Below are 25,249 nucleotides of genomic sequence, written 5' to 3'. Positions count from 1 at the left end.
TGACAATACTGAAATCTCCTTCTTTCTTTGGATTAAACCCCCTTTGCAGGAAAAGTATGCAAATGCTAGACGTGGCTCCCTTGTCTGAGGCTATTCTCACCCTGCTATCTTTTCTCCGTCTGGCTCACGAGGCAGACCATCTACTGCCTGACATGGAGACCAGCCTTCCAATTCAAGATCTTTCACAGCTCTGACAGTCAGCTCCCTAGGCCTGCTACTGCCTCTAAAAGGGTCTCATTTAGTCGTAATTAACTATTCCCTACATATTTCCTAAGGTATGGTAATTGTGCTAAAAGCCAACAAGTGAAGCATTCATTCTAGTTCTCATTTAAATCTCTTCTTTCCCTCAGCAGTCTTCCTCCCTCTGCCTTCTTTTCACCTCACACAGCCACCCCCCCCACCACACACACACACTTTTTTTTTTTTTTTTGGCTCCTCCCTGGTAACATTTCAAGTAAAGAGATGGAATGAACATGGAAATTGGAAACTACAGGAAAACAGACAGTTTAAAAAGCAAAGTTTATTGAATGGTGACGTATTGCATGGAAAGTCACAAAGAAAATGAAAGAATTAAAACTGAAATGAATTGTCTTTGTTGACACAAGTATATAAATATATATATGAGTATTATTTATGTAAAATGGCCACATAATAAGCTGGGTCCAAAATATGTTTGTGTATATACACAATATAAAAATTCTACAAATTCATTTTTTCACATAAATATTTTCCTCTCAAAGTTTATTTTCACCTTGTGTTATAAATAAACGGTAGTGATTTTATCTCACCAACTTCTCTTCCTTATCTTTAAACTGCAGATAAGACAGAGATAAGATCAAAAATCTTAATTTCTGACCTCTTGCAAACATTTCAGGTCCTGGCAAATGGGCAGTGGACCAGGTAAGATTGTATTATGCTCTTGCAGGTAGACCAACACTACCATAATCAGGAGATATCTTGGGGATGAAGTGAGGTGATAAATTATTTACCTCGAAGACTTTCCATCAGCCATGAGCTGTTGAGCTATAGTTAAATGGATCAAACCAGAAATCAGTCATGGCTTTCTTGCAATGTCCATCCTTTCAACCACAAAACAATGTTACCAATTAGTCTTGGCATAGGAAAGGAGATAATGTTCCATTAAAAAAGACTCAAGGGAGCTGGCCCCGTGGTGTAGTGGTTAAGTCTGGCATGCTCTGCTTTGGCAGCCCAGGTTCACGGGCTTGGATCCCAGGCATGGACCTACACCACTCGTTAAGCCGTGCTCTGGCAGCGACCCACATACAAAATAGAGGAAGACTGGCACAGATGTTAGCACAGGGTTAATCTTCCTCAAACAAAGAAAGAGGAAGATTGGCAACAGATGTTGGCTCAGAGCAAATCTTCCTCACTAAAAAAACAAAAAAGACTCAAAATTTTGAAAAATTTATTGAGATAAGCAGTAAGTGAAAAATCTGGGGTCCCAAATTCTTAGTCTGATGTGATTAGTTTCCATTTGCTATTGGCTAAATTATGTTTCCATGCTGTTCTTTAATCATCTGGACACTGTTATTCCTAATTTACCAGCATTTCTTAGGAGTAATAGAAAATATTTTAAGTATTTTAAACGTTCAATTATGAAACGCTCTGTGGTTTAAATGAGTTTAGCTGGCTTTGTATCTGATTCTTCATCATACACCACTACCTACAGAGGAAAGTCTAGTAATGAGGCAGCATCAAAGAACTTGGACCCATCCAAGGGGGCTCTGAGGTTGGAATTATAGCTAGAACCTACCATAGCTATAAAACTGTCAATTAACTAAGTTTCTTTATTATACAATAAAATATGTAAAACCATTTTTCTCTGCTAAACCAGGAATATACCATATGTTTAATGTGTTTCCTTTACCATATTTCCTTACATATAAATTTTACATGTACATGAAGAATATTCTACTTTTTTCACATGATCAAATGTATTTCCCCATGTTTTCTGCCTTCATGACTATAATTTTTAAGACCGTATAAAATTTCATCTAGTTTGTTAGTATACTTAAGAATTCCTTTTAAAACATATTTAAGTGATCTATTAAAAATAATTTGTTTAATTTGTCTTACGTTAGCTGTTTTAACATTTTTACTTCATCATCATCATCATCATCAAAAAAACTATTGAGTTAGTAAATATCAAGTGGTTTTAAGAGGTTGGTTAGACACACTTTAAGATCTTTAAATACTTAACAGTTTATTTGGATTTAGGCAAAAATGGGCATGAAAACTAGAGTTAACTCTTATAAGAACTCAAAGTTCATAAACATCAGTAGAAATTTATTCATGAAAAGACTTTTGCACACCTACTGAATGCTAAGCACATTCCAAGTAAGACCACGAAAATACTAAATTCTTAAACATTTCTTTCAACTTCAAAAATTGTCTTAAATTTTTATCCCTGGAAAAGTTATCTCACTTTTTAGTCTTTGCATTTCCCCTAAATGGTGTCAATGTATCTTACTATATGAAATTCTACATATTCCCAAAAGTTAAATTAAGGGGTCTTTATTCATTTGACAAAAAGATATATGTACAAAGAAAGCATATTCTTTCAACTAAAATAAAGAATTTATGCATAACTTTTCAGGAAGCGTGTTACACACGTTGAAAAATGTATAATAAACCATACCCATAATAGAGTCACAAAATTTCAGGGCTGGAGGATGAATAGGTTCTCAGCCAAAGAGAAGGGTAAGTTGTTGGTGTGATTTTTAATATTCTAATATTATGTTAGATGTAAGTGTGAATGGAATTTTATGTGTCTTCTTTACTTATTTTCAAGACATGATCTACCATAATGAGTGGTCTAAAGAAAAGAAAAAATACCACATCTTCTTTCAAGGTTGTTATATGATCCCTAAAGGATCTTCCAGCTTTAAGATGTTTTGATTCTCCTATGTCTGACCAAGAAGGCATATATATTTCCCCAGGGGCAATCACATGAAAATCCAAACTCCTCAGTATGTCGTTCCACACCCTTCACAATCTAGCTTCAAATCACCTTTTCAGCCCCATCACTCCTCACTCCCCCACCCCCCTGCCCTTAGCTTTACCACCCCATCCCCTAAGATGCTACACTTTGTGACAGCTTTGCTCTCAGTGTTTCCTCTGCTTGAAAATATCCTTCTTTTCCTCCTTCACACCCATGGAAAATCTAATTCCTCCTTTTGCTCCAAATCTCTTCCTTTGCGAAACCTTCTCAAGCCTCTCTAGCAGAACTAATTTTTACCTCATTTGTCCTCCCACGCAGCTGCACACAAACTTCTTCGGTAGACTTGATCATCCGGAAATTTACATGTTCACTTCTGTGTCTCTAAATTGTGAGTCTCTTGAGGCTAGAAACTGTCTTATTTACTACTGCCTAGAACAGCACCAATATAATGACTACTCAAAAAATGTTTGCTGAAAGAACAGAAAATTATGGTGTAGTGAGTTAGCTGGATATTCACCAATTCAGTCAACATTGTAAAAATATTTAATGGGCATAAGTTATATGCCACACCAGGAGATGGAGATACAAAAAGTAAAATGAGAATAAAACAGTAACCAAATTCTTGTATTTTGAAATTTAGATTCTAGTGGGGAAGATAGACAAATAATAGGGGACTTCAATACAGAGGAGCTGAAACTCTGGCTTTGTTCCCAATATGTGTCAAGTAGCCATACATTTATTCACTTTCACAAAATGTATTTCACACCGTCAGACATCTTGATAAATTCTATCTCTAATACTGCATCAGAGGCTGGAACATTTCAGGATTCCTAACGTGGACACTGTCCTCTCTGTTGGTGATTCCTCTCCTCCATTTCTACACATTTTCAGTTAGGTCTCAGCCTTGAAAGTAATTTCTCTCTCTCTCTTCTGATTCTGACATCAGGTAGCCCTGTCCTCAGTTCAGTAACTTGTCTCGAATTCCTTCCATTTAATTGAGAACCTGTCCCGGACTTCTTGCTTCTCTCGCTTTACTTTCTGGAGATCACGTTGACTTCAAAACCTCACCTGCCTTAACCTAGTGATCAAGGTCAGTGTGACCGGGGACAAGTCATGTGGATATCATGTACTTCCTGACATGACGTGATGAGAAGAGCCCTTCACCTTGGTGGTATTCTCCCCTAAAACTTATAACCCCAGTCTAATCATGAGTAAACATCATGAGAGACATTCTACAAAAGACCTGAACAGTACTCTTCAAAAGCATCAAGGTCATGAAAAACTGAGGAAGATGGAGAAACTCGCACAGACCAGAGAAGAACAGGGAGACATGATGATTAACTGCAATGCGGTATCCTGGATGAGCTCCTGGATCAGATGGACATGAGTGTGAAAATAGGTGAACTACAAATAAAGTTGTAGTTTAATTAATAGTATGGTACCTATGTTAATTTCTTAGAAAGATAAATGTACCACAGTTATAAAGGTTGCTAATAGTAGAAGCTAGGTGAAGGGTTTAGCTCTCTGTACCAGCTTTACAACTCTTCTGTAAGTCTAAGTGTATTTCAAAATAAAGAGTTAAAAAAATATAACCCTAATTTGACTGCTAATCATGCTGAGTAGTTACTTTCGATTCCGAACCCCCAAATGCACCTAGATTTCCATGAGCTACCACACAGTAGCTGGGCAGGGAAAGACTTGAGTCTCATCTCCTGAAAGAGAATTTACACTGAGTCTGATCAGGGTGCTGTACTACTGAAAGTCCTCCTGAGTCTTATGAACAAGCTATGTAAAATGGCCTGATGATTTAGTGTCACATGGTTAGAACCTCTCCAAGCAAGGTCAAACCTAATGCATATAAAAAAGGGAAAGTCACATTCCCCAAACTAATATATAACAAAAGTCTTTTAAGAATTTGTCTACTAATCATCAAGGGCATAGTAAATGGCACTCTACTATAATTTTCAGATGGCATCTGTGTGAACACAAGAATAGGGATTTTATCCATTACACCCCAGAAAAACTGAGATATTCAATTAGATGGATAGAACTGGAATAATTTTATATAGCAAAAAAGAACAAAACAAAACTGCAGTGAACAGTAATTTATGCAAGGGGAAAAAATGTTGCCAACATAATTATTATGTTAGGGTTTAGGCATAGCACTACTGATACAGAGCAGTGGCTCTCACGCTTTTTGGTCTTAAGGACCCCTTGTACTCAAAAATTATAGAGGATCCCTAAAGAGTTTTTGTTTATATGGATTATAGCTATTGAAATTTACCACATTTGAAGTTAAAATTGATAATTTAAAATGTTTATTAATTCCTTAAAATAAAAAACCATTACATGTTAACATAAAAACATTATTTTAGGGGCTGGCCCCATGGCCTAGTGGTTAAGCTCGGCGTGCTCCACTATGGCGGCCCAGGTTCAATTCCTGGGTGTGGACCTACACCACTCGTCAGCGGCCATGCTGTGGTGGCAACCCACATATAAAATGGAGGAAGATTGGCATAGATGTTGGCTCAGTGACAATCTTAGGCAAAAAGAGGAAGACTGGCAACAGATTAACTCAGGGAGAATCTTCCTCAGCTAAAAAAACAAAAACAAAAACATTATTTTAATAAAAATAACTATATTTTCCAAATAGAATTAGCAGGAGGGGTGGCATTGCTTTACAATTATGCAAATATTTTTAATTTTGGGCTGAAGAGAAAAAGGCTGGATTCTCATATCTGCCTCTGCATTCAATCTGCTCTCCCATACATCGCTTTGGTTGAAACAACAAAAGAAACTATAGCCTCTCACAGATATGTGGTTGGAAAGAAAGAAGTATCTCAATAGCCCTTTCAGATGATTGTGGATATATATTCTTCTTTTATATTACAACAAAACTCAACAAGTGGTAGTGTTTTAAAGGTTAGTTGCACTGGGAAATCGCAAACCGTATCAATGAATTCTTTGTATTCTGTTACTTTAAGATCTATTGGTTTATTTTACACTTTCAGTGACTATTTAATCCATGCAATGAGTTTCTAAAAGTATGCATTGATCATTTGGAAAATACTGATTCAATGAGTTATGCAGATTTTTCAAATGTTGACACATTTCACTACACAATATCAAAAAAATCACATTTGCTTATATAACCACCCATCTCACTTGATAAATGTTTGGGAAACTGTCAAGCTCACAGTGGCAAATAAAGTGTTTTATAGTTTCCCCCAATTCTAATTTTCTACTACAAGCTTTAATTTTATCATCAGCAGCAAATACTATTAGTTGTTTTCTTTAGGTGACAGACTCATTTTTTGTTCATTTTTGAGAAAATGTCTGCCAAATATCCAAGTGTGAATAGCTATAGTTTCTCTGTCAGTCAGTCATTCTTTAAGGTAAAAATCACGTTTCAGGAAAAGAGCAGCTAGTTCAGCTTGCAACTCAAACATCTACACCAGAGCTTTTCCTTGAGACAACCACAGGCATTAGGTATATAGCGTAGATGATTTATGCAAACTTCCCATTAGTCACACAAAATATTACAAAGACATTTACTCACGGGGAGAGGTTTACTAAAATTATTAATTTTTATTTCTTCATCAAAAACATTATTAAGGGAAACGGGCTTTTAAAAACAATTACCATTGTGTGGTGGTGAAGAAAACAGTGCCTAGGAATACAGTTTGGTGCCACTGCCTTGATTCATTCTAAGGCCAGCAGTTTTACTTACCATTGCTTTTGCACCATTAGTGCAAATGTCAACACAGTGCAAAAGGCAAAGAACATCTTAGTGTTATCATGAAAACACTTTTGAACCCATGGAGCCTCTCGGGGATCCCCAGGGTGTATGGACCACACTTTGAGAGCTGCTGATATAGAGGACAATTATAAGGATGTCATTTCTTTTCCTTGGAACCTAGGAACCATATTGGTAGAGAACCCACAAATCTGAAGGTGACAACAGGGTCACTCAATCTATAGAGTTGTGGAAAGATTCAACAAAGAGAATGATAAATATAAGAATGTCAATTTGTACCAAAGATTATTTTATTTAAAGGAGAGGAGATTAATTGAGAAGAATGCCAAATAGTGGAGAGTCTATGAAGTCTGTGAATGCAGAGCTGACTTTGGAAGGCCAAGCTGAGGGCAGGGAACAGAGAAAGGGTGGGCAATGAGACCAGATGTGCACAAATGCTGCCCTTCACCTCCAGCTCTGCACAGCCAGGCACCTTTGGCTTGCCCGTCTTGAGAGGTAAAGACATCTTACGTAAAGCTAATCAGAAGACTGGGAAATCCACTTGTACACAACTAGACCCACTTCTCTTACTAAAAAAAAGTTTTTTTGACAATGCTTTCTCTGAAAATAGTTGATTTATTCATTTTTCTAATAAATCTGTCAGTTATTAACAAACTGAGTTACTGTGGAAGAATAAAAAATCTTAACTTTAGATGAACCATTTCAAATAGTATTTCATAAATTTTTTTTTTAAAGGCTAGCTTCTGGACCACACAATAAAACTCCCAAATGAGGGGATGAGTGGCTTCACATAGACGTTTAAATTTTTAGATTTCACAAAACTAATGCAGAATATCTTGACAGCTATATTCAGTAGCTTAATGCTAAGCTTTCTACGCTGACTACAGAACAGAATGAATTTTCCACCAGTGTTTTGACTAGGAGGTTTTAAGATTCCTATTCACTTAAGACAGCAGTCTGAGACTGCTTGATAAAACAAGCATTGGCTGTTTCATAACTGCTTCATAAAATGTCTCAATATTGAAGAGAAAAGAGAAACTCAAGGCAAAGACATTTTGAAAATATATGCTTTAACCAAAATCTAGATGCTAAGTAAACATCTTTTAGTGTTCAGCCAGAAAGACTTGCAGCTGTGGCATTTGTGACTTAAAACAACAAGATGAAGATCTCCATGTCAAAGATAAATGATATCGTAAAAGTTTCTTATCAAAAGAAAATACATTTTCTGATGGAATTTATGTAGGAAAAGGCTTTACACTAAAGCCCGTTTAATACATTGTAAAAATACTGGAAGCTCTAAATTTGGAGTTTAGTATGAGTACTTGCTAGGCAATATTATTTTCTGTTTTGCCGCTACACTCTGTTTTACAAATTGCAGATTAATTTTTCCTATAAGGACATCTTTTTAGTTTAATTTTGTTTGTAAATATGGCTGCTGTAAGTTGTTGACTTTATGGTAAAATATCATATTCTAGATGAACTGAGAACTAGGCAATAATGAAATTAGAGAGCTTCCCCTTTAAAAAAAAGACTAAAATTTCAACATTGTACTAAAATATGATACAGTCATATTCTAAAATACATATATATATGTATTTTATATACATATATATATTTTAACATGGATTACATTTAAGTCTCCCAAAGGGCAAAGACTCTCCTCTATAAATGAGATTGCATGAGAATTGGGAAGCCCGGGTTGATTTGTGCAGCCTAGCTAACCACTGAAGATAAACACCAGCCCTGTTATAATTCAGTATGCCACTGAGCTAGTCTTCCACACACAGCAGAGGAAAAAAAAATTCCTCTTATTTTCTAAAGTTGCCCATCTCTGTCCATTTCTGTTGAATTGCCACAATTGCCCAGATAAAACATTTGAGAGTATGTCAGCTTTAATTAATGTAACATGACCTGATCATTTCCACAGTTAGGAATAAAGAAGTTTGCATTCTTTAAATCCAAAGCTCAACCTGGAGATTATGCTAAGTTGCTTCATTCATAGTCCACACTCCTCTGCTCATGTCAGAAGGACAGCATTTGTCCCCTCTAGTGATAAACAAATTATACATGAAATCAATTCCACTTCACAATCATTTTCCCTATTGGGTATTATCTTTCCTTCTCTGCTCCCTCCAGTTAAGCCCGCATCCTGTAACTTGCTAATGAGCTGGGGGCTTTCTGTTCCAGGTGGCACCCCCTGCCTCGAAGTCGTGACATTTCCCATTTTGAATGCTGCTGGCATTTTTCGACAGCTCCTGCTAACTAGCCTTTTTGACCTGCACTAAGAGGAACTCATCTGATCGAATCCTCTAACCTGCCAATCATTCCAGCAAATGATCTTCAGAGTCACTCCCAAGGCAGGAATGAAGAGGAAAAAAAAAGGAAATGCAGTGAGAGAATGAGGGAGTAGGCAAGCGGCTGCCTCTGCAGCCACCTAATGAGAATACTTGAAGTCTCGGAGGCAGCTGAAACACTGAAAAACTGGTGGGAAAATTAGGACGCAACTGAATGCCTGGCTCTATAATCACTGATTTCTTTCCATCCCGAGATCATTTTGAGAGCAACACCTCTGAGATGCACCAGTTTCTAAAGAATACAAGAACAGCCTACCTTACGTAGAGAAAATAGATTTATTTCTCTTGCCACTATCAATATGCAATTCTCATAATCCCACTCTGTCAAACAGCATCCTTTGCAGAATTAATTATGTGCTATAAGCTTGTTAAGTGTGCATTTGTAAACTAGGGACGATTATCATGTTTGCCACAGCGAAGAAAGAACCTCTTTTTTTTCCCCAGCATATTTTAAATGTTGCCACCATTTCGGAGTGTTGATTTTTACACATTTACATAAAAACAAACAGGTATGGTGGAGGCTGGCATTGGGCTTAGGGAGGATTTAACACTGACAACAAAGGATAATCTGGGCGTTCTTAATTAATGGAGGTAAATAATTTTTTTCCTTCCAGATTTTCCTTGCTTGTGCACAGTTTATTTAGTGGGTTCCCAGCCCTCAGAATAACCCAATTACTTTAGAAAGATCCAGTACATGGATCTTTGGCAATGGATCACAACTCTAGGTATCTTAATATGAAGTAGATTTGTTGACCAAGGAAGGATAGAACGTAATTATGTGTTATCATTATACCACTGTATGTAATAATGTAAAATAAATACTGTACATGATTTAATTGCACATGATAATCACACATCTTTCCCCATTTATAGTAATTAGGCCAATAGCCCCATTTACAGTAATTATTATACGTAATTGAGGGCATTTTACTAATTACATTGAAAATGATAATCCAGAGCAATTAAAAATCCAAGGGCACTATACATAATGCAAACTACATTAAAAACATGGTGATAATTTAAAGTGAAAAAATTCACCCAAGTATGGAAGTTAACAGTACAGTATTTGATTCCAGAGTTGGCATACATGGTGATATTTATTATGAGATAAATTTCCATCAATTTCTCTAGCTTTTGTATTGTTTTTGTTCTAGGCCTTGTGCATTATTTCCTTAGGTGGAAAAGTAATCGTTTGACTGCTCTATGATGTTATCCCAACAACTCTAGGAGTGTTGAAAAATTATTCTATTTGGCTGTGTGAATGTACAGAGTGTGTATGTGCGTGTGCGTGTGTGTGTGTGTGTGTAGGCTGGTAGAGGAAGCAGCTATCCTAAATTCCAAAGGAGACTTGGTAAATTATTCATTTGCACAACCAATTTGATGTTCTTAAAAGCTTTATTCATAGAAGCATCTCAGAGTATTGCAAACATTTTGTTAAATATATTTGTAACAATTTAGCTAAAATGTTTAACTTTGTTAGACTTGAAATACATTTGGGTTGTGGTTTTCATTACATTTGCTATCTGTCTAGAATTTTAATGTGTCTGAGGACCTGAATCCCTGGCTTTTGTCCCAGGGCCCCCCGCGTCAATCCCTCCCTGATCCCACTGCCTGTTTCCACCCAGACAAAGCTCCCATGTGAGGAATATCTCAAGAGGAGTGATGAGCATCCGAGGGACAATGGGAATAGTTTCGAGCTTCTTTTTGCCTTCCCTTCTCGACACTGTCATTTAGACATTGTCCTCCATGCATTCAAATGTCATCTCAGACCATCAGCCCACTTCAACTCAAACAGCCTCCTTTTATGCTCAGACACTTCTTAGAGTATCCGCAGACCACAAAGACTGTCTAGTGGGACTCAGCTGCTACCCTGGTATTAATAATACAATACAGTGCACTTAGGGCATAGACGATTCCCTCTGTATCCCAAATTCATAAGAATCAACATTAAATGAAAAGGCAAAATAGAGCACCTGAACTGATTATAGCTACTTGTTAGATGTGACTGCTAACTTCATAATAGTTTGGCCAAGCATTCTAATAGATATCTTGCTTACTAGCCACATCACATCTTATGCCCACTATTTATAAGAAAGCTGCACTCATATTATGCTGCTGGCTAAATAGTCCCTAAGAAATTAATTTGGGTTTTAAAAAGACAGAAGATGCAAGTTGCGGTGCTATCCCCGCCACCCCCTAATTTGAAAGCTCAACTGACCTGAAAACACTGAATCACAAAAATATAGCCAATTTTCGAGCTTCCTTGGGCTGATGAACCAATTTGTGGAGCATCAAACCAGTTCCTTCTCTTTTAGTCATTTTGCTTTCAAAAACTTTCAGTCAGATAAGGGTAAAGGAAAAGCAAGGGCAAAAAACTATTATTTTTAATTAAAAAAAATATCACTCTGAATTTTTTGTTTTCCAGAAAAACACACTGAAATATTTAAACGTAATGCAGCATTGTATGAGTAAAAACAATGCGTATGTGCATACATTTGTGTGACAGAGAGAGAGAGAGGAAGAGAGAGAGAGAGAATGAATATGATAAAGCATATGCAGTAAAATGCTAACATTTGGGGAAAGTGGGTGAAGGGCATCAGGAATTCTTTGCACTATTCTCACAACTTTTCTGTAAAGCTGAAGTTATGTCACCATAAAAAATTAAATAAATACTTAAAAAATGCACTCTGGATGAAGCATGATATATTTAATTTTATTTTCATTCTGCTTTGTAACAATCCCACTACATGATTAAGCAGACTAGAGAGTAAAGGCCTTGGAGTCCTTTGCTAACCCATTCACAGGGTTGGTAGTGGTGGTGCAGGGTACAGATCAGAGGTGACCCAAAGAAAGAGAGGGATGGAAAGGCAGAGAAGGGAGAGGGGGGACAGAAGAGACAAACTTCCCTAGCCTACTCTTTTGCATGAGAGTTGAAAGGAGATAATAGACTTTCCAGGGTAGGGAGAAAGCAAAGGAAACGGGGGTGGAGGTGGGGTGGGGAAATGAAACAACGGTCCAGCCCCTTCTCAATCAGGTGTTCATAATATGCATTATGCATCTGTGGTTTGAAGCACTGTCAATTTCCCAAATAAGATGTATTTTTAAAACTGCAGCAATGCAGGGGTAATGACAAAAACCAGGGATTCTTTCAGATAAAAACTGCAAGGAACACTAGGGTTTGTTTCTCCCTCTACCTGTTATTTCCACAACTATTGTTGTCAACTACATGAGACAAAAGAGATAATAAAGCTGCAGTTGTTTGATAGGAAACAAATTTGCAGTATCATGCAGAAAATAACAGCTCTTGTAGGAAAAAATCAGAAACCTTCCTGCTACTGAAAGAAAGACCCAACACTTGAGTTTCTTATATTTGCTAAGTACTAACAGGTATTATCTCCTTTTGTGTCTATAGCTGAGAAAATGCAACGTCTTAAAAAGACCTTTAGTCAACAGCCAAAAATATCACACAACGAGGATGTGGTTACTCCATTAAAACTGGAGTTTCCCTCTGTACTTGTCTGACTTTTTTCCTTGGGGGTGTACAGGCCAGGCAAAGTGCCTTCCAGCTATACTGCTCACTTCGTAGAAGCTTCTTCAGAGACTGCTAAGCCTAGAGCCCTCTATTCAGGGGTTCCTTAAGAAAGGGTTGGCCACCCAGTTCACAGCTCAGCTGACTGGATCAGGGCTCATGACCCGACCTAGGGCAGTCCACCGTCAGCCAGCAATTTATATGGGGGTGACTGACTCAACAGCTTTGCTCAAAGCCTTGCTCTTTACTTCACAGTGATGGTTACACCAATCAGAGCTGCTTGAGAGGAGGGTTTGAATCTAGAAAAAGTGCTCAGCAATAGACTGCCTCAGAAATAGAGGCACAAAGAGACATGACAATAAGCAGTATTCATGAATAAGCAGAAACAAGTTAGCAGAAGTTACAAGATGGAGAGAAAATGAAAGCAATGTTAGTTGATGCAGACAGAAAAAGTGAGCTGCCATAATGTCACAGCATGGAGGAGAGCAAGAGGTGGCTGTTTCTCCAGGAGCGGTTACCAGAGTTGAGGTGGCAATTGAGATGGCAGACAAACTAAGGCTCCTGTTGGATTCTGACGGACGCTCAGTCTTTGTGAGGCCTGCCTGTGCAGCTACCTGGACTGTCAACCTGTTCTTCCTCACTTCCCTGAGGAGCAATCTCAACAGAGACCACCACCGTTAACTGAGGAAACCTGACCGTGTCTTCCCCTGAAAGATCCCAACACCCGCTTTCTCCTGGTCTCTCCTATTCCTGTGGGCACAGCTCTTTCTGTCATTCTCAGTGATCCGTCTCTGTTCCGCTCACTTTGCAACATGCCTCTTTCCTCACTGGGGCATTTCTTTTCCTCACACATTTTGAGCTTCTCTTAAGTGGCTAATCTAGAACTGGAACATATTTTTACTGATTGAATGCAGTTTAATTTTCCTGAGTGCTCTTTCAAAAGGCAGGTAGGGAAATGCTCTTCACCAGTGCTGTCCTGTAGAATGTTCTGTGACGCTGGAAATGTTCTATATCTGCCCTGTCCAATACGGTGGCCATGAGCCGTGTGTGGCTATCAAGTATTTGAAACGTGGTACTGCTACCGAGGAAACAATAGCGTAATTTAATTAAATTAATTAAAATTAAAGTAGGCACATGTGGCTAGTGGTTACTGTGCCGGACAGTACAGCTCTACACTACGCTTTGTTAAAAAAAAAGGGAAGGAATGCGGCCTGCCTGGTGGCGTAGCGGTTAAGTTCATGTGTTCCACTTCGGCGGCCCAGGGTTCGCCAGTTCGGATCCCGGGCGCGGACTTGCACACCGCTTATCCAGCCATTGTGAGGCGGCGTCCCACATAGAAGAGCTACAACTCTACAACTAAGATACACAACTATGTACTGAGGCTTTGGGGAGAAAAAAGAAAAAAGAGGAAGATTGGCAACAGATGTTAGCACAGGGCCAATCTTTCTCAAAAAAACAAAGGGGAGGGATTGAGTTTTCTAGTTTGTCTTTATCCAGTCCTCACTCAAATCAGTGGATTATTTTACTTCATAAATATACAATTCTTGAATATTTACTGAAGACTTCATTACAGATGGTTAAAAGGCCACTTGTACCAACATCCTCTGAGGTTCTTAAAAATGCAGATTCATGGGCCCCAGGAACCTGGATTTTTAAAAACTCCCCAGGGGTTTTGGCACCCCAGGGTGAGAGAACATGCTCTACGGAATGTGCAGATGGTGATGCCACACAGCATTAAGCACAAATGCAGTGTATTCCATCTGCAGTTGGGTTTTTAAAAAATCTTTATCTTATTTAGTTAAAATTTCTTGAGCAATTTATGCATTCTACTCTGTTTATCTGGCAGCCTACGTTCAGGAAATTATTGCTTGATGACTGAGCCAAGTGGAGAGAGTCTAACACATTTCTGTCGTCTTATAACACTTAAGTAATGTTGATTAGCAAAGATAACATGCTGAAAGGCAAGGAGAGGGTCACCAAAATATGCATGTGGTTAACTTCTGTGCTTGAACAAAATAAAATGTTTTTCATGTAGTAGACACATACTTGGATATTTATTATAAATTTAATAGGGTCTGAAGACCACCTGATTCATTGAAAAGAGATATTCTATAATGAGCACATACCATTTCAGAAAAATTATAAAACATCTGTCTAAAAGATTAGAGGCCATTCTTATCCCTCATGTTCAGTAAAAGGAGGAGACCGAATAAGGTCTGAAGGAGACTGAGACACTTCCTGTCTCAGTTTAGAATGACTGAAAAATTAAGCCCAACATAGTAATGTGTTTGGATCACTGCGCATAAATTTAAGTGATGCTAATGGACGTGTATTCAATACAGCTTCTGGTCTTTTCCTTGGGGAGAATTTCTGTGCCCATTTAAGGTTCTCTCAGATTTTAAGAGGGTCTTACCCTTCAATGCTGATAAAAAGAGTGGGGACAATCTATGAAACCTTTGTCTATTACTTTCCTTAGAGGGTAACAAAATGTAGGCAGCAAGGTATTTTGATCATTCAGTGGCACCTACCCCATTTTTAACTTAGGTGGGTGTGGTTTTCTTTTCATTTAATTTTGTTACTGGACTCTGAAAGAAAAGTGCTTCTCATTAGCTTTTCCACTAAGGCCAGTTTATGCAAATCCAGTATTTTTTTTTTTTTTTGTGAGGAGGACCAGCCCTGAGCTAACATCCAATGCCAATCCTCCTCTTTTTTGCTGAGGAAGACTGGCCCTGGGCTAACATCCATGCCCATCTTCCTCTATTTTATATGGGACGCCGCCACAGCATGGCTTAACAAGCGGTGCGTCGGTGCGCACCCGGGATCCGAACCGGCGAACCCTGGGCTGCCGCAGCAGAACGTGCACACTTAACCGCTTGCGCCACTGGGCCGGCCCCGCAAATCCAGTATTTTAACTAAACAATGAAGTGACCTTAGAATGCAAGTGTGGAAACAATTTGGCATTGAGGTATGAGAGAAACATTAGGACTTGAAACACTCCTGTCTACTCTGTCCTCCATCATTTCAAAAACAGCGGTGATACAATGCATTTTCCACATTTACGTCTGTGTAATCCCCAAAGAGAGGTGGCTGAAGTGCTAGATTACAGTCCCAGCCTCTTTGCGCCCCCATCCTCTTCCCCCTCCCTCCCCTTCTCAATCTCTTTGGGCTTTACAAAGAATTGGGACATAGGAGGAAAATTTAAGACGCCACAGCCTTCTTTAAACAGCTAATTAATTCATCAACGACAAAATCGAAATCCAGGGAATTACATGCTTTTCTCTATGAATACTCTTATTTATGTAGATTTTTTGCTCTATGTCTATAATTTGATATTCAGCTACTGGTCAGAAAAAGGCCACTGCACAGGATGAAGTAGGCCAATATATAGGCTATATTATTTGATCTCTAAGATAGTCCCATTTGATTAAAACTAAAATCCCACAAAGGAGAGAAATTAAAACTATTGCTTTTTATGCTGACAGAAAACTTTTAGAATTCAGCTTTCCTGCAGCTATCCTGCGAAAAGAAAAATTTAGATGTTTCCTCAATATAGTGTTGAATCAAGCTGAAGTATTTGGATTTGGAAGAAAACAACAAAAACAATAATAATATTAAAGCTTTAAAAGTTGATGTGAGGGGCCAGCCCGGTGGCATAGTGGTTAAGTTTGCATATGCCGCTTTGGCGGCCCGGGGTTCACAGGTTCGGATACTGGGTGTGGACCTACACAACGCTCATCAAGCCATGCTATGGCAGCGTCCCACATACAAAATAGAGGAAGATTGGCACAGATGTTAGCTCAGGGACAATCTTCCTCAAGTAAAAAGAGGAATATTGGCAATAGATGTTAGCTCAGGGCGAATCTTCCTCAGCAAAAAAAAAGAGTTGATGTGAAAAATACAAACCTCATAGAGAAAATATTTGTATTATTATCAAATAATTCTCGAGGAAGTGCTTCCATCGTGCAGATATAGCCTTAAATTAGTTTAAAAAATATCCTGAAAAGAAAATACATTTTTGTAAAGGCTTTCAAATACTGATGATTGCAATTCTGAGAGCCTTTTAAAAATCGCTTTTCAATTAGCAATATTTGAGACCTTATGGGTATTGCTTCTGTCCAGTAAGCTTGATTTGATTTTACAAGGAGAAGCTGCCCTGAAACATGTTCTAGCTGCTTTGACTGGCCAGGCACAGGTCAAAGAGCCGAGAAGAAAGGACATAGTCCTGTGATTGAAATTCAGACTTGGTTGTGTGCATGCGTGTATGAGGGAGCAGCACAAATAAAATCCACTTTTTGTTTCGTTCTACTGAATTGGCTAAGGGATTTATAAAGCCAGGGGCCCTCATTATGGTAATGCAGGTTAAATACTTCTAAAAACATATGCTGCAACCTTCATGAATTAAAACCATTCTCAGAACAAGAGGTAACTGGTCAGAAACTCAGCCCCACTCTTTGTCTGACCAACTGAAATTCAGAATGGGAATACAAACGCTACTGGGTGAGTGAGGTTGTGCTTCCAGGTAACTTTTTATCCAATAGGGAGAAATAACCTGAAGAACGAAGACTCTTACTCTCACATATGGTGTGGCAAGTCTATGATTAATATTTCCTGACTGGCATTTACACACCATCTTTTAGCTGGGAATCTTTTGTCTCCAAATCATTCATAAATCACCACCATACTCTGGAGAGGCCAAAACTGGCCCCCACATTGAGTGTATGCAGAAACTAAGTCCAAAAATACCTCAGACTATTGGCAAATCACGAGACAATGTGGACAGTTTAATTTGCTCTCTTCACCGTGCTGACAATTCAGCCTGTTAACATACTTCAAATTAAGAGAGAGAGAGAGCAAGAGGAGCTCCCACACTGCTCGGATTCACTTGAACATTTAATTATTGAACATCCACATGAGCAAGGAGCAAATATGGGCTAGCAAATAAAAAGCCTTCTCCACACAAGGTTTGCTCTCTATCTGCTTCAGAGTTACATTACATTAAATGAAAAGATATATATATAGGTACAAAATTCCCAAAAACCCAGACAATTCCATCTGGCAATAAAGACACAGCCTTTTCAGAAGTTGCCGTCTTATGCTTGTTTCTATTAAGCATGTGTGATGAGTGGGATGGGCTGACATGCCTAGAGATTGCCTTGTTTAGATTATGCTTCCTATCTGCAGAATAGTACAGGTCAAGGAATCGAATAGGAAAAAAAGAAAAGCTTCACCATGATAAGGTCTGTACTAGGGGCAGGCAGGAATCAGAAATGGGTGAAGAGGCCCACGTGGCAGCTGAGCTAAACTAGGGGGCACACATCCATTCCAAGGGAGGCAGCCACAATTCAGCTACCCACACAAACTTCTGGCAGGAATGTGAGCGCAGTATTGCCAGAGTTGCTGATTTTTCAAGAAAAGCCAGAAATCCAGACTTTGTTTAATATCTCCCCATTTTAAAATGAGAGCAACTAATTAAAAAAATTGTGTGGGCCAAACAAAGCAGGTCTGTGGCTTAGATACACCCAAGGTTAACCTTTTTCTAACCTCAATGAAGAATGTGTGAGTAGTTAAAATGATTTGCTTATGACTAAAGCGGTTTGCTTATGACTATATAAATAAAATACAATTTTCGTTAGAATCCAGTAGATGCCTGAAAATGTGGAAATGACTGACTGTACTCTGCCTCAGCAGAATCTGTGATGACTGCCATAATGAACACAAGAGGTTCATAAGATACAAAAAAATTTTATCTGTAATATTTCATTTAAAAGATCTATTCAATATTACTTTCCAAGTAAAGTAGGTCATCTTACCTGTGCTCTCTTGAGAACGCTGTGCTCATCAGTGTTTGCTATTTGATAGACTTTTGCCATAACTGTTGTTTTTCCCAAAGGCCCGCACGCCTTCTCCAGCTTCTGGTTGCAGTCTTACATTTGGGACAGCAAAAATAGAAGACACTGTGGATAGAATGAAAAGTTTTCATTTATATATTTATAGATGTATTTATAATCTTTTCTTTTTAAAAATGGAGACTGAGATGCAATTCTGGATGTGCAGCACACGGAACATCATGGTATGTGTTGATGGTCATAGCCACACCCAGATTTATACACACATATGACAGGATAATCTGCCTTCCTCTCAGAACCACAGCTCAGTTTATCTCTCACATTTCTTGGATCTAGAACAACTAAATTGGATTTGGAAACAACATATTTTGCCCTTTCTTCATGCCATTCTTTCATTCATTCAGTGGAGAAATATTTATTGAGCCCCATGCTGTTCTAGGCTTTCAGAATCCTGCAGTATATAAATCAGAACAAGAAATCAGAACAATAAATCAGAAAACCTACAAGAACCTGTTCTTGTAGATTCTATTTGGGGGAGACAGATGATAAACAATCAAATAAATATATCAACTAGTAGTCAGAGTTATGAAGAAAAACAAAGCAAGGAAAAGAAATTGGAAGTGCTGGGGCGGAAATAGGCCAGTGAAGGCTTCCCTTCACTTCTCTACATTTGAGCAAAGACCCAAAGGAGGTGAGAGGGCAGGCCACGCATATACCTAGAGGAAGAGCAAGTACAAACCGTAGAAAGAGGAAACAGCAAGAGCTTGACTCTAAGGAGCAAGAAGAGAAGCAGGCAAAACAGTTAGGAGGATATTGTAAAAATACAGGTGAAAGGAACTTGTGAGTGACGTGGGGCAGGGTGACAGCAGTGGAGAGGGGAGGAGTGGTGTGATTCTTGGTGTATTTTAAGGGTAGCGCCGACAGGGTCTGTGGAAAAATTGGGTTTGGGTGTGACAAAAGAAGAGGAGTCAAGGATAACTTCCATCAACTGGAAGAATGATATTGACAGTGGAAGACTACAGAAGGAGCAAGTCTGGTGGAAAAGATCAGGAATTCAGTTTTGGCAATACTAAGTTTGAGATCCCTACTAGACAGCCAAACAGAGATGCTGAGTAGTCTGTTGGCTATGCAAGTCTGGAGTCAGGGAAGATGGGACTGAAGATAGAAATTTGGAAGCTGTCAGTGTATAGATGATATTTAAGTCATGAGACTGGATGAGATCATCCAGGCTCTAGGGAGTGTATGCAGATAGAAAGATCTGAGGATGAAGCCCCAGGGCACTCTCACAGCCAGACGTCTGAAGGATGAGGAGGAATCCTCAAAGGAATCTGAAAACGCGAGTTTAGGGAGGCTAAAGGAAAGCTATGAGAGAGTTCTGTCCTGGAATCCAAGTGAAGGGAATGTTACTAGGAGGAGATGGTGGTCAATTGTGTTGAATTCTGCTGATGAATCAAGATGAGGCTGAGAAAAGACCAGTGGATAGAGACTTGGAAAACATCAGTCTTGGGCACAAAAGACTGGTTCAAAAGGATCCACAAGAGAATGGAAGTCTAGGAACTAGAAGCAGTAAATAAATTTGAACTGGGTGTGTTTGTTTTATTTTTAAAAACATGGCATGGGAGCTACATTAACGGCATAATGTTGTTTTAGGATAACATATAGAACATATTTAGGAATAAGTAGGAAAAGCTACAAACATTAGAGCTGGAAAGGTCCTTAGGGATCACTGTGTCCCTAACTGAGAAATCAGAGGCCCACAGAGACTGAGGCACTTGTTCCAAGTTGGCCAGCTAGTTAACAGCGGAGCTGAAGCTAGAATCCAGGTGGTCTGATTCCCAGTTCAGTGCTCTTCACACTGCACCAATTTGTTGGCCTTCTTTTACTGTAGATCTGAGTTTTGTGAATTAGCAAATGAATTTAATAAAATCAAGGACTCTGCGCTATGAAGTGTATTTTGTTCATTTACTTTGACAAGGGTAGTTCAGCTTCAATAATTTACGTAACTTGATAGTATACACAGGAGAATGCCCTGTGGTGTATTTGGGAAAAGTAATGAATTTCTTCTAAATCAGCCCTCCATTTACTTCCCTGCAATTAAATCTTTGTGAAGAAGTGGGGCAAGGCTGTTGGGGTTTTGGGATAGAGGAAGAATGGCTGGGTGCTACCAGAATTAGCCAGCTTTAACTGCCAGATCCCCAAGTAACTGTACCATTATTCTTGCTTGATGAATTTATAATTCCTGCTTTGGTGACACATTAATACGTTACTTCTAAATTTTGGTACTATGTAAATTGGTGAGGTTTTAAAGAATAGTACAATAAATAAAGACATTATATTGTTATATGTTCTTCCAAAGCAAAGAAGAGTCTGGCATAAGCACAGAATTTCATATTTATACTAATCCATGGAATGACTACAGTACTCTGTGTAACCAAGGCTCTGACAACACTTGATGCTCTTCTCGCAAAATCTGATATACTAAAGTAGGTCAAGAAGGCTCCAGCCCACTTTGAACTTATTTGTGTTCCAATCTTCTCCTTTTAACCCGGTTCTGCTTTTGGCCAAAGTGTTTTCCTTTTGTGGGCATTCTTTTTAAAAAAGGATATGAGCTATCTTTAAGAATGAGAGTGCTATGGATTGAATTGTGTCCCTCCCAAATTCATACGTTGAAGCCTTAACCTCCAATGAGATGGTATTTGAAGATGGGGCCTTTGGGTAGGAATTAGGGTTAGATGAGCTCATGAGGGTGGGGTTCTCATGATGAGATTAGTGGCTTTATAAGAAGAAGAGAGAAAGAAATCACACTCTTTCTGCCATATGAAGATACAGCAAGATGGCTGTCTGTAAACCAGGAAGAGGCTCTCACCCGGAACCAAATCTGCCAGCACCTTGATCTTGGACATCCCAGCCTCCAGAACCATGAGAAATGTTAGTTGTTTAAGCCTCTCCAGTCTATGGTATTTTGTAATAGCAGCCTGGCAGACTAATACAGTGAGCTTCCTGGAATTGATGACTCAAAACCACAATCTGGTTGCTAAGACAATCCATTTATTGGTTCTGCAACACTACTTCCCAACACTTCTGGACCTCCCTCCAAATCCCCTCGGAAAGGGAGCACATGAGGGTATTGCTGCTGCTGCTGCTGCTGCCATTTGCCAGGTGGTGAACTTTTATAAGACTTCAGTAAAATTTAATTTTAAGAATTTCTAAATAGAGTTTGCAGAATATTAACATAGATAACAGAGTCACCCAAACCAGTCACTTCACCTAAAAGAACTAGTTCCCCAAACCTCCAAAGTCTAGAAATTCTTTGTTTTGTAAACATGTTTACAAGGACTACCACGTTGTTCTAAATGGAAATTACTGTAGTATTTAATACTGCGATTGTCCTTTCTTGCAACTGGATTTATGCTTCATAATGATTATCTACTAGACACAGAAATAGCATTTCTGTAACTCAAAATTGTTACCGGAGGCATTTAGCAGAATCTTGCTTTAAAAATATAATGATTTTTCATCTTTATTCTCCCCCCTTCAAAAGGTTTCACTGCTCCTGATGTTTAACGTTATGCAAAGACGTGTTTCTGCCAATGAATATCGCCTTATGGTTATGCTTCTGCAAATAGCCTGCTGTGAGCTGATAAAGGGATTAATGCAGCCAAAATTCTTAATCTGTGAAATTACAAATTAAATTCTCATATTAAAAATACCACCCTGAGGTATTTTTTGTGGTTTTAATTCCCCTCTGGTGTTCTGCATACATTGTGCTTGTTAATGATGGGGACAAGGCTGTCTCTGCTGGCAGCCTGCTGCCGAGTGATAATGTGTAGGCATTTACTTACTGATAGAAACTGGATTTAACCACTGGCTGATAAACTAAGCGGCAAGTGGGTAATAAGTCCATATTAACAGAAAAGTACTACTACAGAATTTAGAATTCATAGACCATCAAAATCCTGGCTTAAACTCAATCATTGAGTCAGATGGGATTGAGATGTCACCAAGGAGGAGTGATACCAAGTTACAAGTTATACTAAATGGGAAAACAAACCATATATTTGAGTTTGATGAGCCATAAACAAAGGAGCGTATTTGCATCATTTTTTTTTTTCAGTATGGGAAGATGTGTCACCAATTCAATATTTTTCCATAGGGATTTCATCTTTTTTTTTTTTAAATGAGGTTAGCTATTGTAATGGTCAATGGGTAGATTTTTTAGAAAGGAAGTAAGGAAGAATACAGAATAAACATGGACTGGAAATATACGAAATGTTAAAGAAGATTTACTAAGCATAGGAGGAGGAGCAGATTAATATACCTATATTAACATATTAATAGTAGTAGATTAATATATCTACTATATTAGATTATATTAATGTAGCTAGGGTAAAAAAAAGTAATTAGAATTTAAATGTGGGATATCAAAAAAGATTTAGGTTAGGAATACCCAAGAAGAGCTGTTTCTTAGTTCCAAAATAAACGGCTATTGTTGTCAAGGAGAATCCAATACTACAATGTGGGGAAAAATCTAAAGTCTAAGAGATTAAAGAAATAACTTTATGCATACCTATGGTAAGTAATATATACCCAAGGATTAGCATATTGTAAGTATCTATGCATATATGCAGATACTAATTTTTAAGGCAATCAGAAAAGAGTATGAGAAGAAATATCTCTAATTTGCATTTGGAAAGATGTATCACCATTGAACAAAGATGTTCTTACTGTAATAGCATTTTGAAAAATTTCACAAGAATTCTGTTTCACACTTTGGAAGAAAGATGAGATCCTCCCAGCCATAAATCCTCCCGCAAATATTTAAAATGTAATTGAAAAAGGCTGTGTAAATATGAACACTTTTGTAAAAACAAAACAAAAACCCACCCAGGAATGTGTTTTGTTTTAAAAGATCCAGAGAAGAGCTGTCTGTATGAGTACCAAGAGCATTTGTAGTTAAAATGAATTACATGTCTTCAGTTCTTACATGTCAATTCAATGCATTAGCCAATTGCCAACTCTGTTCATCAGTTCACTGCATGGCAGCCCTTTTTAAGGTTATTGTTACAACCAAGATGGTCTCTGAGAATCAAACAGAAATAAATCATTTCTCTTCTGTGTACTGTAGCCAGTTAAAAATTACTGTATGCATAAAGCACTAAATATGTAAATCATATTTTCCTTTTCCTTTACGACTTCTCAGATCATTTTTTTGGACACACACATAATCAAATACAAAGACATGCAGCTGCAGACTGCAGAGCAGAGATAGCAAAAAAGGAATCCATTTTCTTCCTGTGTCTGGTAAGCTAGCAATTGAATGGCAGGATTCCACTAAATATACACACACACAATCCCCCTTCCCCTGTTCTCTCCCTCTCTCTCTATATATATACATAGACACACACAAATATATGTATACATGTAATGCATACACAAACGTACATACTCTTACAAATGCACATATAAATCTCTCTATATGTATGTTACACATAGACATTAAAATGATGTCCTTGCTTTGATTGGATTTTGTGGATTTGTCATACTCACTGTCGGTCAGTTCCCATAGCCGAGGGGGAAGGTCACTAAAATACTCATGGTTCAAGGCGGCCTGTGCCGATAGTCTGTTCTTTGGAGAACACTGTAGGAGCTTGGAGGCCAGATCCTCTGCATGATTCACATAGCTGAGCCTAAAAACACAAGCAAAAAAGAGAGAAATCAGACCAAACAAGAAAATCTACTAAATAAAGCATAAGGCTCACCTAATTTTTCTGGACTTTATTCCTGGCCAAGAAAACAAGTTAAATTCCCTGTGGAAAATAAACAGAAGCAGAATTCACATTGGTTCCTAGAGTATCTGTTACTCTAAAGTGGCTTTTACTCTTGATATCCTAGTCTCATTGATTTAAAATACTTCTACTGTAAGCAAAGAGTTGATACTTTAAGGATAGAACTAGGTCCAGAGGTAGAAAATTTCAGACGACAATTTATCAAATAGTTGCCAGAATTTGTTCATAGAATCTATGGACTGCATACACATCTGGATACATTTATGGGAAAATTAATACAAAATAACTAGGATAACTAGAATAAAACTGATATTAAATTCTCTAGTTACTAAAGTTACTTTTCCTCTAAGAATTTACACTTTCTTACATTGAATATAAAATTATTGGCATAAGTACACTGTCAAATATCAACAAGCAAAATATTAACATGCAGGTTAACAAAGGGGATATGCTTAAACCATATGAGGCTGAATCATTTCAAGACGACCTTTAAAACAACAGTAGATAGCAAATATGTCTCAAGATTACCAAAAAAGCAGAGAAGTAAAGTCTTCCATGCGGCACAACTTTTAAATAGGTAGCAGACCACACAGTCCAGCCCAGCTTTGCTTTTCATAGAATCTCTATTTCACTGCTCAGTGCAATCAAGCCAGATAACTAACATAATAATAACAAAAGTACTCCTAATTGTGGCTGCCATTTATGGATAGTTGAACATGTGTCCAGCACTTTCCTAGACACTTCTCACACTCTCTCTATTTATTATAGTCCAATAAGGTAATTCTGTTCCCATCTAACAGCAGTGGAAGCTACGTGGGAGGTGGAGAAGCTAACGGATGGCTCAATTAGTAGGTTGAGCAGATTCAAACTCATCCAGAATTATAACTCTAAAGTGGTTTGTATTTGTGATGCTCTCAGATCATTTCTAAAGGCTTTTACCCCTGGATTCCTGAGTTTCTGCAACAAGGTGCAATAAGTGCAGTGACTCTCAGAGGCAGCCAGAAGACTGTGAAGG

The 25,249-nt window shown here is 38.2% G+C and overlaps 1 protein-coding gene across 3 annotated transcripts in view; it reads right to left on the bottom strand.

Annotated features, from left to right (window-relative positions):
* CDK14 (cyclin dependent kinase 14) overlaps positions 1–25,249 on the bottom strand; it is a 550,404-nt gene that overhangs the window by 63,309 nt on the left and 461,846 nt on the right. For all 3 annotated transcript variants that reach the window (XM_014788156.2, XM_087417812.1, XM_087417842.1), the window contains 2 exons: positions 23,996–24,135; positions 18,413–18,556 (listed from right to left, as the gene is read on the bottom strand). In XM_014788156.2, coding sequence (XP_014643642.1) covers positions 18,441–18,556; positions 23,996–24,135 — 256 coding nt within the window. In that variant the 3' untranslated portion in view covers positions 18,413–18,440. The remainder of the gene's footprint in view (positions 1–18,412; positions 18,557–23,995; positions 24,136–25,249) is intronic.

Source organism: Ceratotherium simum, chromosome 1 (genome assembly GCF_057802395.1).
Source record: "Ceratotherium simum simum isolate JZ-2026a chromosome 1, ASM5780239v1, whole genome shotgun sequence".
Lineage (NCBI taxonomy): Eukaryota > Metazoa > Chordata > Mammalia > Perissodactyla > Rhinocerotidae > Ceratotherium > Ceratotherium simum.
The sequence above is the reverse complement of the archived record's forward strand: the minus strand, read 5'-3'. Positions and strand labels throughout refer to the sequence as shown.